Source organism: Eutrema salsugineum, unplaced genomic scaffold (genome assembly GCF_000478725.1).
Source record: "Eutrema salsugineum unplaced genomic scaffold, Eutsalg1_0 scaffold_17, whole genome shotgun sequence".
Lineage (NCBI taxonomy): Eukaryota > Viridiplantae > Streptophyta > Magnoliopsida > Brassicales > Brassicaceae > Eutrema > Eutrema salsugineum.
In genome coordinates, this window is record NW_006256852.1 from 4,083,131 (window position 1) to 4,098,994 (window position 15,864).

At 37.4% G+C, this 15,864-nt stretch overlaps 1 protein-coding gene across 1 annotated transcript; it reads right to left on the reverse strand.

Annotated features, from left to right (window-relative positions):
- Positions 1–825: 825 nt before the first annotated feature.
- Positions 826–4,581, reverse strand: LOC18020628. Its single transcript, XM_024157513.1, is given in 6 exon segments — positions 826–1,444; positions 1,446–1,578; positions 1,976–2,072; positions 2,145–3,803; positions 3,876–3,934; positions 4,398–4,581. Coding segments are annotated over 6 exon segments (2,541 nt in total). The 5' UTR covers positions 4,516–4,581; the 3' UTR covers positions 826–969.
- Positions 4,582–15,864: the final 11,283 nt, after the last annotated feature.

The window sequence follows — 15,864 nt, forward strand, 5'->3', positions numbered from 1 at the left end:
ATTTTTCCTGCTGATAGTGTTTAATTCAACCATATAACTCAAAAATGGTTTTCTAATTTTTTATAGTTTATAATATAATTTTACTGTCTAATGCTTCTCTATTATTTTTTCTTTCTACATATTAGTTTTTTTATATATTTTAATTAAAAAATTATTTAAAGTATTTTTTTATCACTAATTGCAACTCTATCGCAATAATATATTGAGAAAATTAGAAGAAAATACATTGCAACTCTAATGTTTTCAACAGAATTGCGATAGCAGTGTATGAGCAACTCCGTGACGCGAATTTCCTCATAGACCAGCCCAAAACATTCCATTGCAACATTTACGACTAAAAATTATCTTACTTTTGCGGCAAAACCATCGCCATTGCAACAAAATTTTGACAATCATTTTGGAACGGATTTTTCATGTTGCATATCCATCCATCGTACCTATTTGGGACACAATATAAGGTTTTTTTCAGACAAATTATATCGTATCAAGATTTGTTTTGGTATCTTCCTGAAGGACCCCAATTACTTGTTTTAAGATGAAAGATAATCGATGTTCAAAAAAAAAAAAAAAAAAAAAAATTAAAGATAATCGGTCCTCCTCAAGTTTGCCTCTCACCCCAAACAAATACATATCAAGAGCAATTATATTTTACTATAGTAGCTAGAATCATCTCTAAGTATGTACAATCTCTTCATGGATATATGATAATTAAATTTCAATGCCTATATAGAAAGCTAAAACCTAATAGTCTACTAGATTTATGACATCAATTAGAATTATAATATTCCACAGAAGAATTTGATCACTCTGCTCATTCATTCGATTTTCATACCAATATTTTGCCCAAGAGGTAAAAAAGAAAAGAAACCATTTTCAAACAAAACATGAATGAAATGGAGTTTAATGGCTCAAGATGATCACCTAAATCAAGAGCTCACTTTTGACCTGGTAAAAATAGAAGAGTCATGGCTATATGCATATAAGATCTCTGGTTATCTCCTCCATTAGTCCACTGAAGATTTCCCTTTCTATGTCCCTTATAACATCATCTTTCTCTATGAAGGCGAACATCGAATCATTCCAACCCATATCCCACATTGAGTTCAAGTGTGGGTCATTATGGTGAACATCTCTTTCCAACACCTTTGGCAAGTAATCTTCAACAAGTGATCCAGTGTGGCACTCCCTACCGTAGGCTCTCAGCGTCTCAAATTCCTTGCTTAATTGTCTAACGAGATGGTTCAATGAGTTTACTTTAGAGGAACTGATGGGTACCTTCACGAAAGGATGGACACTTAACTCTTTAAATCTCCCTTTTCGTTTAATTAGCTCGTAGCTACAATCAAGGAGTAAATTCTTGTCTTCTTGATAGAAATTGTCCCCACCGGCTTCATGAAGGACATTGAGAGGAATGTCGACTTTGAAAAATGCCTCTGCTGTGTCAGAATAGTTGGTTTTTCACAACTATCTTCTTGAGGTGTTTTTCAGTTTCAGACAATGTTTTTGTAGTTTCTTGTTTACGGTGTTCTTGCCGCTTCGACAACAAGGGTACACCAGATTCTACCTTCTCTTTAGTTCCTGAAACCATTCAAACTTAATTTAGTTTTTTTCTTTCAAAATCTCTTCTCCAAATTGATTGTTGTTCTTTCATGAGCAAAGTATAACAGTTGATATATTTTGACACATTTGGGGTCGTTAATTCGGCTTATGGTTTGGTTTTGGTTCGGATTTTTGGTTTTACAAAAACGGAAACTATACAAACAATTTGTCGTTCGGTTTGGTTTTGGTTATAATTGAAACAGTTTCAGTTTGGTTTGGTTAGGTTTTCCGTCTATGTTTGATTTTAGCTTGAAAATAACTTCAGAATTGAAACAATTTAATTATTATTTAGTATTATAATTATTTACTACGATTATATCTACTTCTTATACATATATAAAGTAAATATAAAATATTACTGAATTCTAGTTCTTACCTTTATATACTGTCTTAGATAATCTATCTGCATTTCCTTCAGACTTTGATAATGGAGCTTGTTGATCCATCTCATCTGTGAACATAAGCTCATGATGCTGCTGCATATCCGAAACCGATTAGATTTAATATATACAGATGGTTTGTGAAGTTATGAATAATAAACTTACATTTTCCGGTGGAGCTTGGCATGGGACTCTCTCTGCGGTGATAAGCAGAATTGAGTCATCTTTGATCTCTCTCTTTTGCTCTAACACATATCTGTTTGATGATTGGACCTCAACACCTTCAGAGCTATTGATGCATGTCTCTGCTTCTTCTGCTTTCATCTTATTACTCTCATTATAACTTCCGAGTAAATGATCATGTTTTCCATCTGCTTCTTTGAAATTAAGTTTCTGATTCTCTTGTTGGTTCACTACTTTGCAAAATCCTTCATTTGGATTGAAGATGTCTTGATTTTTCTTCTCTCGAATCTCGGCTTTATGCACCTCTCCAACTATTTCCTTTTGTGCTATTTCAACATGAGAAAAGCTTTTCCTCTGAGCTTTAGCTTTCCTTGTGAGTGGTAGCTTCGTTGGTATATCTACTGAACTCAAAGGTTTTGGCGGATGATTCGTCATTGCGTCATTTTCATGCTGCAACTTCTCTTTCTTAATGCTCTTTTCTTCCTCCCCTCTAAAAAGTAGTTTCTTCTCAAAACTATGTTTTTGAAAAGACTTTTGTTGGCTCCTTTTGACAACTTTGTGTTTATTTTCTGAAGGAGATGAATGATTTCTGATAACATTTGTTGTCGTCGGTTCTCCATCTTTCTTGTGTGAAGCCTTGTTCCTCTTTCGACTCTTCGAATCATCCTTCTCTCTATCCTTCTGCTGAGACTTGGCTTGGTCATTTATTTCATTCGCTGGGTTTTGAGTCTCCTTATGGATTACTAAATCTAATGATGTTAAGTTCCTTTTTGCCTTCAATTCAGCAAGATTTTTACTAGCTTCTGATACTCTACGCCTGGAATGATTCTCTGCAGATTTTATGGATGCATCACTTTTGTTCTTGGTCTCTTTTTCATCTTCTGGAAAATCTCCTAATCCCATCAGCTTCGCAACAACATTTGGAATCCTTCCATTCTGAGATTTCTGATGGGTATTTTCGCAACTAATTGCTTGCCTTCTGTGTTTATTGTTCTTATCCTCTGGATAGTTAAGTGCCAATAGTCTCATCTTGATATCCGACTTCGCGACTTCTTTGATCTTTCGGTAATCTCGATTTGGAACCTCCTCCTCATCATCATCATCATTTTCTTCAAGCAGCTTGATTCTGTTTTTCCTCTGTTTGTTTGTTAAGTACTCAGAAGAAGCTTGTTGAATGTCTACAAGCAAACGAAGAGACTGTTCCAATTCAATGGCGCCTTCCATGAGTTGGTCCCCGCATTGTATCGAGTACCTTCCTTTCCGAAAACTAAGGCCATTGCTACATGCTTTAATGATCTGGTTCAGTTTTTGAGCACCCTTTGAAATTTCTTTAATATGAACATGAACCATGGGAAGTTGTTGACTGCTTGAACAAGGTTGTCGTTGACTGCTTCTTTTTTCTTCTGTTCCGTATCCCATAGATCTCTTTCCTACTTCATGAAGGAAACTAATGATTGAGGCACTTCCTGAAGGATCTTCTCTTGTAGCCTTTCCAGTATTTTCAAGTGCAAGTGTTAATGCTTTGGACAGATCGATTTTCTCCATGCTCTGACCTTTGCCATAAGGAATTATCTGGTTTGAAGCCTCTCTGCCGCAAGTGAGTGATTTGGCTCCTCCATAGTTAAAATCTTGAAATTGTGTCTGCAACCAAACAAACCATCAATTTTTAACTCATTTGGATTTTGAAATATAGAAAGATGCTTCACAGCTTACATATTTTGCTCTTGTTTCTTTGGATCCCTTCAATCGTCTGTTAGAATATGCATAGTTATCTGCAACCATTAAACAAAAATTTGACATTAGAGTTTTCTATATATAGGTTGTTGCGATTCAGAAGCTATATATTTTTTCGATGAAAAGCTTAATGCGATTTTTTTTTTTCCTTAGAAACTAAATGTAGACTGAAATAAAAACTTGGAACAAATTACATTAAAATATTTAAGAAATTCATTCAAACATCGTTTGTAATTCTCGATGTAGAATTTTTTATTTAAAAATTAGTGTACGGCCTCTATAAACGTAAGAACGACTGCTACTACATCACATTATGAATCCTTTTATGCCTTAATGAACTTCGATATTCCATCGCAAACTCTTATGGTTGTTCTATTGAGTAAAAACACGTTTGCTCATTTTATTTTATGTAAGAGATTAAAGAATTGACTTTGGCTACTTCTAAATTTAGATATAACAAAAGAAATGTATGGTAAGGAATCAATGTTTGTTCAATCTTACCGGTTGATATGCAGTTTTGAGAGATCGAAAGCTGTTCTTTCCTTACGCGAAGATCATCCAACAACTTCTGTGCAAAATCTGACCTTTTCATCATTCTCTTCTCACCATTCGAACTCATTCTCAGTTAGTTAATTCTTCTTCTTTTCAATCTTGAGTCCAAAAACAAAAGACACAATGAGAAGTCTCTTAGCATTCGCGTTTGAGGTTATTTCTAAAGACTCCAAGACCTCTTTTTTGTGTGGTTTGTATGTTTGTTGGTTTCATTGTTTTCTTGACTCTACTTAATTTTTAGTTAAAATGGTTCTTTCAGTGTTTGGTGGAAAGGATTCTAAGTAGTGATAACAAAAATCTAATTGATAACAATGGAAGATTCTACAAATTAAATGTGTGTGTTTGATTGTTGACGTGAACGTTTGGCCCTTCTGAGTAAAATGTGCTTAATGTTCGTTTTAATAACTTTGATTGCAAGTTAAGCGATGACGAGGGCCTCTCCTTTACGACTTAACTTTCAAGCCTCTCTCCCTATGTTTTTTATATGCTTTACCGTCTGGTGAAATGAGAAATAGAATATTATACGTATCTGAATATTAAATTCCAACAACTTTTGTTTAATTTAAGAATTTGTATCCAACTTTTTTTGGCTAAATGGAGCGTGCATGTCAATATCCTTATCCGATGCAAATGCTTTCGGTATTTGTGAGAACACGTATAGGTGTAAATTTTTGTAATTATTAATGAATAAAAAATTGTAAGTACTTATTCACTTACAAAATATGAAATAAAAGGAATATTTTCTTATATAATTTTAATATTTTAGATAGTGTCAAAACTTTATCATAAAATTAGAAGTATGTATTATATTATATATTTTATATTATTTATTTAAGGGATTTTCAATTTTCTTTGAGAGAAAATCTTTTGTAAAACCTTCAAACATGTGAAAGCCTGAAAAACACGATAAAATAATATATTTTTTTATGGTTTTCCGACACTCAAGTAAAAAAAACAGTAACGAAAAGATTACAAAAGGCAAATCAAAAGAAAAAAATATTGGAAAACAAAAGAAAGGAAAAGCGAGCCGAGAGCTCTTGAAAAAGGTAGAGTCTACTGGGACCTAAATTTAGTGGGTTTTTTGGATAGAAAAGAGAAGAAATGTAAAAGTTTATGGGTGGAGAAGCCCCACGGTTTAGGAAACGTCGTGGAGTGGAAGTGGAAGTAATGAGATCGTCGGAATAATGACCTTGAAAAGAGAAAGAGTAGTAAAGCTTAAGGTTCACGAGTATCACGAGAGATAACATGTACCTTAAGATTGCGAAAAAATTGAACCCCTTTCTTGTTGGAAAGGGTTAAGTAGTTATAAGATTTTACCTGAATCGTGTTATTAGTATACCCGGTCAATCCATGGGTCGTGGGGTTCGTGGGTCGGTCCGGGATCCGACTTGATTGAGTCCGAACCTTATTCTTGCGTCATGTTTCTGACGGACTCACCAACTTTCCTTGGTGTGTTCCTCCTGCTGCGAGACCGTTCCTTGGCACGTCCTTCTGACCTTCAGTGTACGAGTTAGGTTTAGCGGCTCAGACACGGTATGATCTTCGCTGAATCTTTGTTTTTTCTCTGCCTTCTGCGAATCATTGTCTCATGACATATGTAAGCATAACACATTAAATGCCAATTATGAGTTTGTCAAAGTTATGGGCAATCAAATCAGTTCAAGGGATATTTCGATTTTTGAATGGAGGGAAATTTGAAGAGTAGTTTCTGTTTAATACTCATACCTGGTCCGGATCTCTTGATACTGGGACCAAGCTGTCGATGCTGCCTTACTGGTTGATTCCTTTTTCCGGATACCTATGCGGATTACATTTCCTTATATCCCAACTCTTCCAAAATCTTAGGTCTAAGACATAGAAAAAATAACCTCTCCTCATCCTAACCACTTAGTTCTTTGACCTCCTTGTTTTTGACAGCGTGGCTTGCATTGTCAGATACGAGAAACCCGGGAACATGTGGCCTTCCATACTGAATCTTCTGAATCCAAAGCATTCGAGGCCGGTGCTATATGCTTTGATCGTATTGGACCGTAAGCCCAATACGAAACCTAATTTGGCCCAAAAGAGGCCGTACCTGAAAAAAAAAATCTAATTTGGCCCAAAAGACCAGTACAAGCAAGTGGTTTGTCCATGTAAAAAGGATCAGATTTATCCCAAACATTCTTATTACAAAATCTTATATATAATGATAATTTGGAACCTTCCCAAAAAAAATCCCTCTTATTATTTAATTAACCAATCAATTTGCTATTAGATATTTCTTATCCGCTTGGCAGTATTCTAGCATTTTTTCTCGTTTTAAGACTGTGAAGTGAAATATTTACTCAAGAAGAATGAATTAAAACAAGTAACTATTTATTCATATTTTCATCTGCGAAAGTTAAACTTACACAACCAGAAAAGATAGAGAAAAAGCTGTGAATAATTTAGAATTTTAGGCCAACCGAACCATGTAGTACTGAATCCAACCTCCTACACAATATCGTAGAGCTGACTACTTTTCGCTGCTTAAAGAGCCCAACATAAACTTTGATTGCGGATGTCACAATAGAAGAGAATAAAAAGGCCCTCCTATATGTGCCTTCGAGTAAAAATCTGGGTCCGAATGGTTTTATAGCATAGTTCTTCACTGCAGCAGGCCACTAATTGAGAATGATCTGGTGATTCCTGTACATCTTTTTTGAGGAACGTATTCATGCCTTGGGAAATCAATTGCTATAACTTTGGCTCTTATTCCAGATGTGGATGCAAAAACAGTGAACGAATACCGACCCATTACATGTTGCAAAATGATCTACAAAATTATATCAAAGAATGTGGCAAACAGACTGAGATCAATTCTTCTAGAATATATTAAATAAAACCAGTGCACTTTCATAAAAGGAAGACTTCTACTTGAGAACGTTCTTCTAGCTACGGAACTAGTCAAAGACTACCACAAGGACTCTATTTATCCGTGCTCAAAATGGATGAGGCTTTTGATATAGTCCATTGGGATTTCATCATTGCTACTCTCCAACGAAATGCTCTTCCAGATTTATTCATCATGTGAATACGAGGTTCTTTTACTACCACCTATATCTCTGTTTCAGTAAATGGGGAACTTAGAAGATTTCTTCTCTAGTTCTTGAGGCATTCGTCAACGTCCTATCTCTTCTCCTCTCGAAGGCAGGTGGTGATGGGAAATTTGGTTACCACTCATTTGTCTTGAGCTCAATTTTAATTCAATTTATCTTAGGTTTGTGGATGATATGATGGTCTATATTACTGGATCAGCAGAAGCTCTTAACAAAAATAAATTGAGGTTTTCAAAGGATTTAGACAAATCTCAGGTCTTGCAATCAACGCAGCTAAGTCCTCTCTCTATATGCTATATGGCTGGCCGTATAACCACTAATTTGCATCTACAAGCAATGTCAGTATTCCGGTGGATTAATTGCTGATCATGTACATGAGTACGGCTTGAGTATGAATCCCTAATAAGAAAAATTCAGACACGGCTGCTATCATGGTCGTGTAAAACACTGTAAAACTTCGGTAGATTTCAGCTGATCCGACGATCTGTCACTAGAAGCATTATCAATTTCTAGTGTTCAGTATTTTGACTATCAATAGAAATGTTTTGATGTCGTCCACAGCAAGTGAGTAGCTTTTCTCTGTTTGGGTAATCCCCTTATTCAAACTACAGAAAATATGGCTTAGGATGAAGTTTGTAGGCCAAAACATAAAGGTAGTTTGGGAGTTCGTAGGAGGCGGATCCCTCTCAGGTTTTCTCCTTGAGGTTGGTACTAACTCGAGATCTCTTTGGTTGGCATGGACAAGATTTTTTGTTTTTTGTTTTTGCATGGACATACCAATCACTTGCCAAGCACCAACTGCATGCTACCGATTGCTTTTAAGATTTGTTAAACCCGCAAATGTTCCAGAAAAACTTGACATCAATGAATTTGTTTGGTATGTTTCCTCCCACTAACATTAGGGAGATCCCTAACTTGTTGAGATTGTGAAGCCGAGAGATATTTGTGGTCCTTTTTTGATCTGCGAGGCAGTAAAGCTCTGACGTTAGTATTCTCAACCCTTTGCTGAGATGTTTTATTGGCCAGAACATTGACAGTATGAGAGGACTCGTTAGATTATTCAGCAAGAACCTCTTCTTCCTTCTCTTCTTGAACAACTGTCTCAGTCACAGACTCATTGATGTGAGTGCAGTGGGCAACACAAGTTTTACTCTAGATAAGCTGCAAGTGCACAGCAAACGCAGTAGTACTTAGGGATTAAATCCACAAAGATCTGTGTGTTGAGAACTTCTAACTGATGCTAAAAACAATCGTAAACCTAATCTAATAAAGTGGGGTTTTGGTTTGTCACTAAATCTAATAATGCAGAGAATTAAAAAAGACCTTTAAGTAAAAATCGGTTGAAAAACAGTAAGGAAAAAGCGCTGGGTTCAAGGTTCATCTTTAGGGTTCATGTTCAAAAACACAAGAAATTTAGGCAAGGATTTTCTATGACTCTGAAACTAGGATAGACGCATGTAAGATTAGCCAACTCTCGTCACCCTAATCATCTAATCACTTGTTCATGGCAATTAACTCTCGCTCTCATGCCAGAACAAGATCATGCTTTGTAGATCGGAATCCATCTCTGCTTACGTATCCTCCGTAGGTAGCTTTTGTCTCCTATGAGGACGTCCATAAGATCCAGTTCAGGCAACCCAGATACAACACTCTTGTGGCTCGGATTAAACCTAGGATCAGATTTTGGGTGATCAATCCAGAATTACCGCTTTTAGATTTGGATGAATGGAAGAATCATGTTAAAAATCGAAATCATTTTCCTAAAAACCTAGATGTCATTCGAACATGGGGTTCCTTTGGATTACACTTTCACCCAACTAGGTGACTACTCAGACATGGCTGAGGTAGACATCATTATAGGTTTAGAACTAAGAAGAAGAAAAGTAAAAGAAACAAAGTTGCAGAAAGTTTTCTCTTATTGAAGACAGAATGGTGATGGAGAGCTTCTACAAATGCATAAAAATAAAACCTAAAACTACAAATGAGTTCTCTCTCAAAAAGAAGAAAAAGGCTCTCTTACAAAAGACCTAAAAATGAGTATTTATTGTGTTTCTACAAGTCTTGGGCGTCTAGGGCTTGTAAAATGGATACAGGAAGTGTCTTGGGCCTTAGTTGGGTTCCTGAGGTTCGGACATAGGTCCACCGGGGGTGAAACCTCCTGAGCCGCGGTGGGAAGAAGGCTGGCCGCAGGTGAAAGCACTTGTGCTTGACTGGGCTTGTGTTGATAGACCTTTAGTGCATTGATGATATCTTGAGATCTAACCGTTGGATTGCTTTGATTCCAAGTGTGTTGGAAAGCTAGTTGTCTCGTCTATAATGTCATCAAAGTTGGGGATGATCGGACGGTGATAAGGTCTTCATTGGTTGCCAAACTTCTGACGGCCTAAATTTATCCAAAAATGTACTTTTGCTCCAAAATGCACTCCAAAGTCCCAAGTTTCCTGAAAAGCCTTTTAAAACTCCAAAACATGGAAAACACTTAGAATAAAACCTTTAAAACTGAATAAAATCTCCATAAAAGTGATCAAAATCAGGTGTTATCAACTCCCCCAAACTTAAACCTTTGTTTGTCCTCAAAGAAAACCAAAGATCTGAACCTAGAAAAGATGTTTGAAAATCGCAGGAACTAACAAACCTCAGAGACCATGCAACTAAACTAGAGTTAGTCATTATGCTCAAATCAAGGATAGTCTAGAAAATCTCACCAAAGCACAAGCATAAGTAGTCCGTTGATCCGTCATGCGAAAGTCTACACACTTAGACCTATCCTTCAGTCAACTAGCTCTTAACATTCATTTATAGGTTCCAGTGGTTCTCATCAAAAGAAGTTTAGCAAGACAATCAAGGCTAGGTATTCAAAATGGCTGTTTAGGAGGTGAGGCTTTTAGTGTTTAGGGTTACCTTGGAGAGACAAGACATTATGCAAAACAACAAGAGATGGTGGAGCCGTTGATATCCACAGTTTCCAGTTACATTCTTCTTGCTTTAAGATTCTTGACCTCCCTTCTTCAGGTTCTCCTAATAACTCCCCCAGACTTAGGTTGTTGTCCAGGTCTTAAAACCAATGCTCACAAATGAATACTTGCAGCATTTGCTTCAAATAATTTCGGCTACCCTAGACTCTTTAGGCTTTTAGTTTCCTTTCCTTTCATTCTTTTTCTCTTTTTTCGATTTTTTTTTTTTTTTTGAAAGGGGAAAGTAAACCGCCTTTTGACATAGAGTCTTAGGAAGCACAAAATTTACCTTTAACTTTAAGATTTTTGAGACACCATTGAGCTTTGATAGATTCTTGATGCTCCACTTTCCCAAATTCTTTCAGTCTTCTTCTTGAGTGATTGAAAACCATGTTGCTCCTCTCTCTCCGGCATTTTTGCACATATCTGTCGATATAAACTAAAGACGAACGCATGAGGTTTAAATATAAAGGTTTGGGTAAAGGGTGTGGTACCAGCTAAAGATGAACTAGCCATCTAGAACAACAAAGAGTGGTAATAATGATGTAAGATGTCCTAGATGTGTATCATGATGCCTGCTAAAACCAATGATGAGAAAGTTAGATGTCAAGATTATGTTCAAGTGAAATGAGATAGTGTATCCTGTCAGGAAAAGTCTCCATGAATAGAAATCCTCTGGTGGGAGTTCGTAGTGCAAGTACTCTAGCTACCGCATAGTCTAGTACTAACCACAAAAGAAACTAGCATGTAAAGTCTAGAAGCACATGGGTCTTACTCATCATAGTTTTGTGTCAAACATTCCTGAAAAATACTCAAGGTCTTTTAATAAGCTTAGAAAATTTTAAAAATTGCAGAAAAAGATAAGAAACAAAGAAAAATAGATTAGTACGGATAGACATCCTCCCCCAGACTTAAATCACATTGTCCCCAGTGTGAAAAAGTTGGTGAGAAGATGGTAAAATAAAAGCAAAATAGTCTAAAATAAAAGAAAAGAAAAATGATGATAGAATCGTGGGTAGGATGTGGTGATGGATAGGCGCCTATGTCTCATGGCTGTCATCTGTCTCTGTAGATGAGGAATCATCATCAAACCGGTGGTCCTTCAGTAATCTCTTCATATGCATGTTGATCTTCTCTTGCTGGTCAAGCTTCTTCTTCAAAGCTGCAAAGTCTGCATCACTCCTAGTGGATGCTCTGAGATGAGAATAACTGGATCTGAGTGAAGATGGTGCAGGCTGTAGTCTCCTGCTGTTTGCAGCTACCTCTCTCTTGGCTTTTGCAGCCAGAAATTGCTTCATGGTCAGAGGTAAGAGTGGCAAAGATGGTAGGAATCTAGTCTCTGGTTTCCATCCTGGGTCTGAACCATCTCGGAGACGGGGCATTGAATCCGATGGTAGAAGTACCCTGTACTCGGTGGAACTGATGGAGAACTTTTAAGAAAATCCAATTGGGTCTATCTTGGCCCTAGTGATAGTCCTGTCTCTAGAAAACTGAGAAAGATCAAACCAATCCTCTCTAAGAGGTGTCTCAGCTGAAAAATCAACTCCTGCTGCTATCATAAGCGAAGTGATGATGCTCCCAAAAGCTGGTGAGTAATCCTGGCAATCAGATGTAAGCATCTGATGCTTAACCTTCACTAGGTTCCTTGCAATGATACAAGCAAAGCAAGGAAACCTGGGGTGATCTGCGAATGGTAGCTGTAGTGTCACCAACTCTGGCTTAAGGACATTCGCTTGATTGGCTCGCGAAAACACAGTGTGTGCTAGTAGCTTATGAACATAGCGAACAACAGGATGAGAGAGTAATGATGCCTTGGACCTTCCTTTGTCATAAACTCCATAACCCATCAGCTTCCAAAGATCCTCATCTGGAACTTTCTCCAATGCAATCTCATCACAATAAGGCAACTTCAAAGCATCACATATCTCTAAGATGGTAAGAGAGTAAGGATGACCTCCAATAGAGAAGGAGAGTGTGCCATCTAGAGCTCTAGGAGTAGCTCTATTCTTGTAGCTCAAAATTGCTGATGCAAGGAACTCCTTGGTGTGGTTCTCATGGTCTGAAAGTTCTGCCCCATGAATGATCTCATTCCAAGCCTATCAAGATACCATATCACATCTTCTCTGATTTCAAGCATCTCAAGAGTTGAGTAGTCAATTGCTGGAGTTGGCTTGATCTTCAGCTTCTCAAGCTGTGCCACGTAATTGATGTCTGAGTCAATGACTTTACCAACAAACTTCACTTTAGGCCTAGAGGAAGACTTGACTCTTCGAGGGAAAGATAGCTGAGTGGAGGTCTGCTCAATCTCTCCTGAAAAGATTCTTCTTTGCGCGGCAATGAAGGTGGATAGAGGCTCATCTTCACTCAGTTGTGTCTCGTTCAATGCATTATATGTCTCCTGCGAATGGGGCTTTTTTGCATGAGGGCTCGTCTTGGTTCGAATCAGTCAAACTTGAGAGAGATCCATGACCGCAAAAACGAGATTCTCGAGACAAAGGATAAATCAAGCTGCTTTTGGTATCGATTTTTATGAACAAGGTGTTTATAGAGATATCACAAACACATTATCATGACAAACAAGCTGTAAATGCATCAAACATTACAAAATCTGGAAATTTCTGATCAAGTTCGATATATTGATGTTCAACACATGAGATTTCTGAATCAGGATGTTGTTTTATGCTCACTCACATGTAATCTAATCTAGTTTTCTACCAACAAGTACCAAACAATCCAGATTTGCAAAGCTGAACCAAACAGATCTCCAAATTTCGATTTGTTCAAAGTCTCAAATCTCAGATTTTCAAAAATTTCAAATCTCTATGGTCTAAGTGTTTAATCATGCAATTAAACTACCCAGTAGTCTAGTCTTAAGTCCAAAGACAGTTTCCAATCATCCTAAGGTAAATTTCTACTCATTCTAAGAAAACCCTAAATCTGAGTACTTAAGAAAAAGTGAGAAATTTGAGCTTATACCTTGATGAAAGTGTTATGTGATGATATATTTGAAATCTCCATGGAAAAAGAGTGAGATATGTTCGACAATTTGGAAAGGATTTGTCAAGTTTGAAATCTGTCTTTTTCTCTAGATCTCCAAGCTTGTTGGAGAAGATAAAGAGAAAAGACCTTTTTGATCTTTTAGATCATCTTTTTCTTTTAAAAAGGTGTTTTTCCTAAGAAATATTTTATTTTTAAAATTTTAGAAGACTTACCTGGCGTGTTTAACACAAAAATTATGCTTTGGGAACTTTCCGGTTAAATCCCGTAGTAAAACGGGGAATCGAAGTTCCGGTTTATGGGAAACAGGGAAAAACTCGCCTGGAGCAAAACATGGCCGGCCGCGGGCCAGGCGCGCGCGCCCGCAGTAAGGATGAGTTGGGCCGTGGCTGAAGTGATGCGGGCTGCGGTAAATGATGGGTCGGCCGCGGCTGGATTGATCGCAGCCGCGGTGAACTGTGCTCAGGGAACTCCCGGTTTCTCCCATTTTCCTGCTTTCTCATCATATCTTTTTGTATTTTCTGGTTTTTTGAATGTTTTTGGTTTTTCTGGGTTTTATAAAAGCCTGAAATGCATAAAAAAAAAGAAATCAAATAGAAAAGAAATAAAAAGAAAAGAAAATCATACCAAATGGGTTGCCTGCCATTAAGCGCTTTTGTTTAAAGTCTTTTAGCTAGACTCTTGGCAGGATTAGGATTGAGAAGAAGAGACAGGATCTCTTGAATTAAGAGTTCTTGTGGTCCTTCTTAGCCTGAACTTTGGATTTCCTTCATCTTGAACCACAATCTCGTTTTCTTTCTTAAAGATTTTTGCATCCTTGAGGACATATTTTGTCTTCTCAACAATTCCTTCAAGATTTTTCTCATTTTCCTTGCTGATATCTGGTGGCACCACTATCTTGATATTTCCAAATTGCCAAGATGCAAGTGCTTTTAGTTCCTTCTTGTCCTCCAACACCTTCTCCTTGTCTTTGTCTTTCTGATTTGGAGCTGGGTCTGGTGTGGTCTTATAGAACTTTTTCCTGTTCACATTTAAGAAAACTAAACAGCGATTTGCATGGTCAATAACAGCACCTAGAGTGGCTAAGAATGGGCGACCAAATATCAAAGGTCTGTCTTTGTCCTTGTCCATTTCCAAAACTTGAAAATCGGCTGAGATTGTTTTGTTTCCAATGATCAGTGCCAAGTCATGGATCATTCCTTCTGTTCTCTTTTGAGATGAATCATCAAAGATTATCCTTACTGGGGATGGGACAAATGTACCTATACCAAGTTTCTCAGCAACAGATTTTGACATGACATTCACATTAGCACCATAATCACATAAACAATCTGAAAATTCAATTCCAAAGATTGAACAGGTGAATGAGAAATGCCCTGGATCCTCAGACTTTTTGAGTCTTTGGTCAGGCAAGCGTTTGAGTACCTTAACTGGAATGACTCGGCTTCTCTCATGCTCGGTTTCAGAGTCCTTTATGAGAGGTTCCGGCGTCAATCTCCCCTTAGAGTTTGCGACAGGTTCTTCCTCCAAAACTGCTGTCATAGCATTGCAGAACTTCTTTGGATTATCTTCTACTCTTCCTGGTAAAACTCCTGGTTGTCTCTTCATTGAATCTGCAGTTTGACTATCTGATGTTCCAACTTCTTGACATGGGTTGCAAGAGATTCGAACTTCCCATTCAAGTCGTTGTAAATACAATCGATCTTCACCCCCATTTCTCTGAATGACTTCTCATTGCCTTGAGTAGTCTACATCATAGTTTGTTCAAGTGATTTTACCTGGTTACTTAGCTGGGAAAGGGTTGCTTCTAATGAGCTGGTCTGTGCTTGTTGAGGATTGAATGCTGGTCTTTGTTGGAAGTTTTCTCCTCCATAGTTTCCACCTTGAAACTTGTTTTGAAAACTCCTTTGTTGCTGCGGATATGGCTGATTATCGGCTCCTTGATTTCTGTACGAGAGATTGTTGAAGTTGGCACCAGAGTTCCTGAAGTTGTTGTTGAAAGCTGGACTAAATCGATTATGATATGCCTGGGCTCCCATAAAGTTGATTTCTTCCTCTTGGTACTTTCCATTTTCTTCATATCTTCCATCATCCTCATTCCCTACAGCAGTATCACAAGCATATGATGGTGATGATGTTATATAATACCAAAAAATGCAGGATATTAGATAAATCCATTTCAAGTTTAGAGATGAAATTAGTAGCTGCCAGAGCTGCACGAGAGTCTTTGTTTGTTGTTGCTGTTAGCTACAGCCAGATTTTCGATGAGTGCTCTCCTTTGTGGTATGGTTTTTGAACTGAAATCTCCATTGCTGGCAGTGTCAAGAAAAAGTTGATACTTCTGCTGAAGTCTTCTGTAGAAGATGCTTAGTAGGTTTGCTCCAGAGA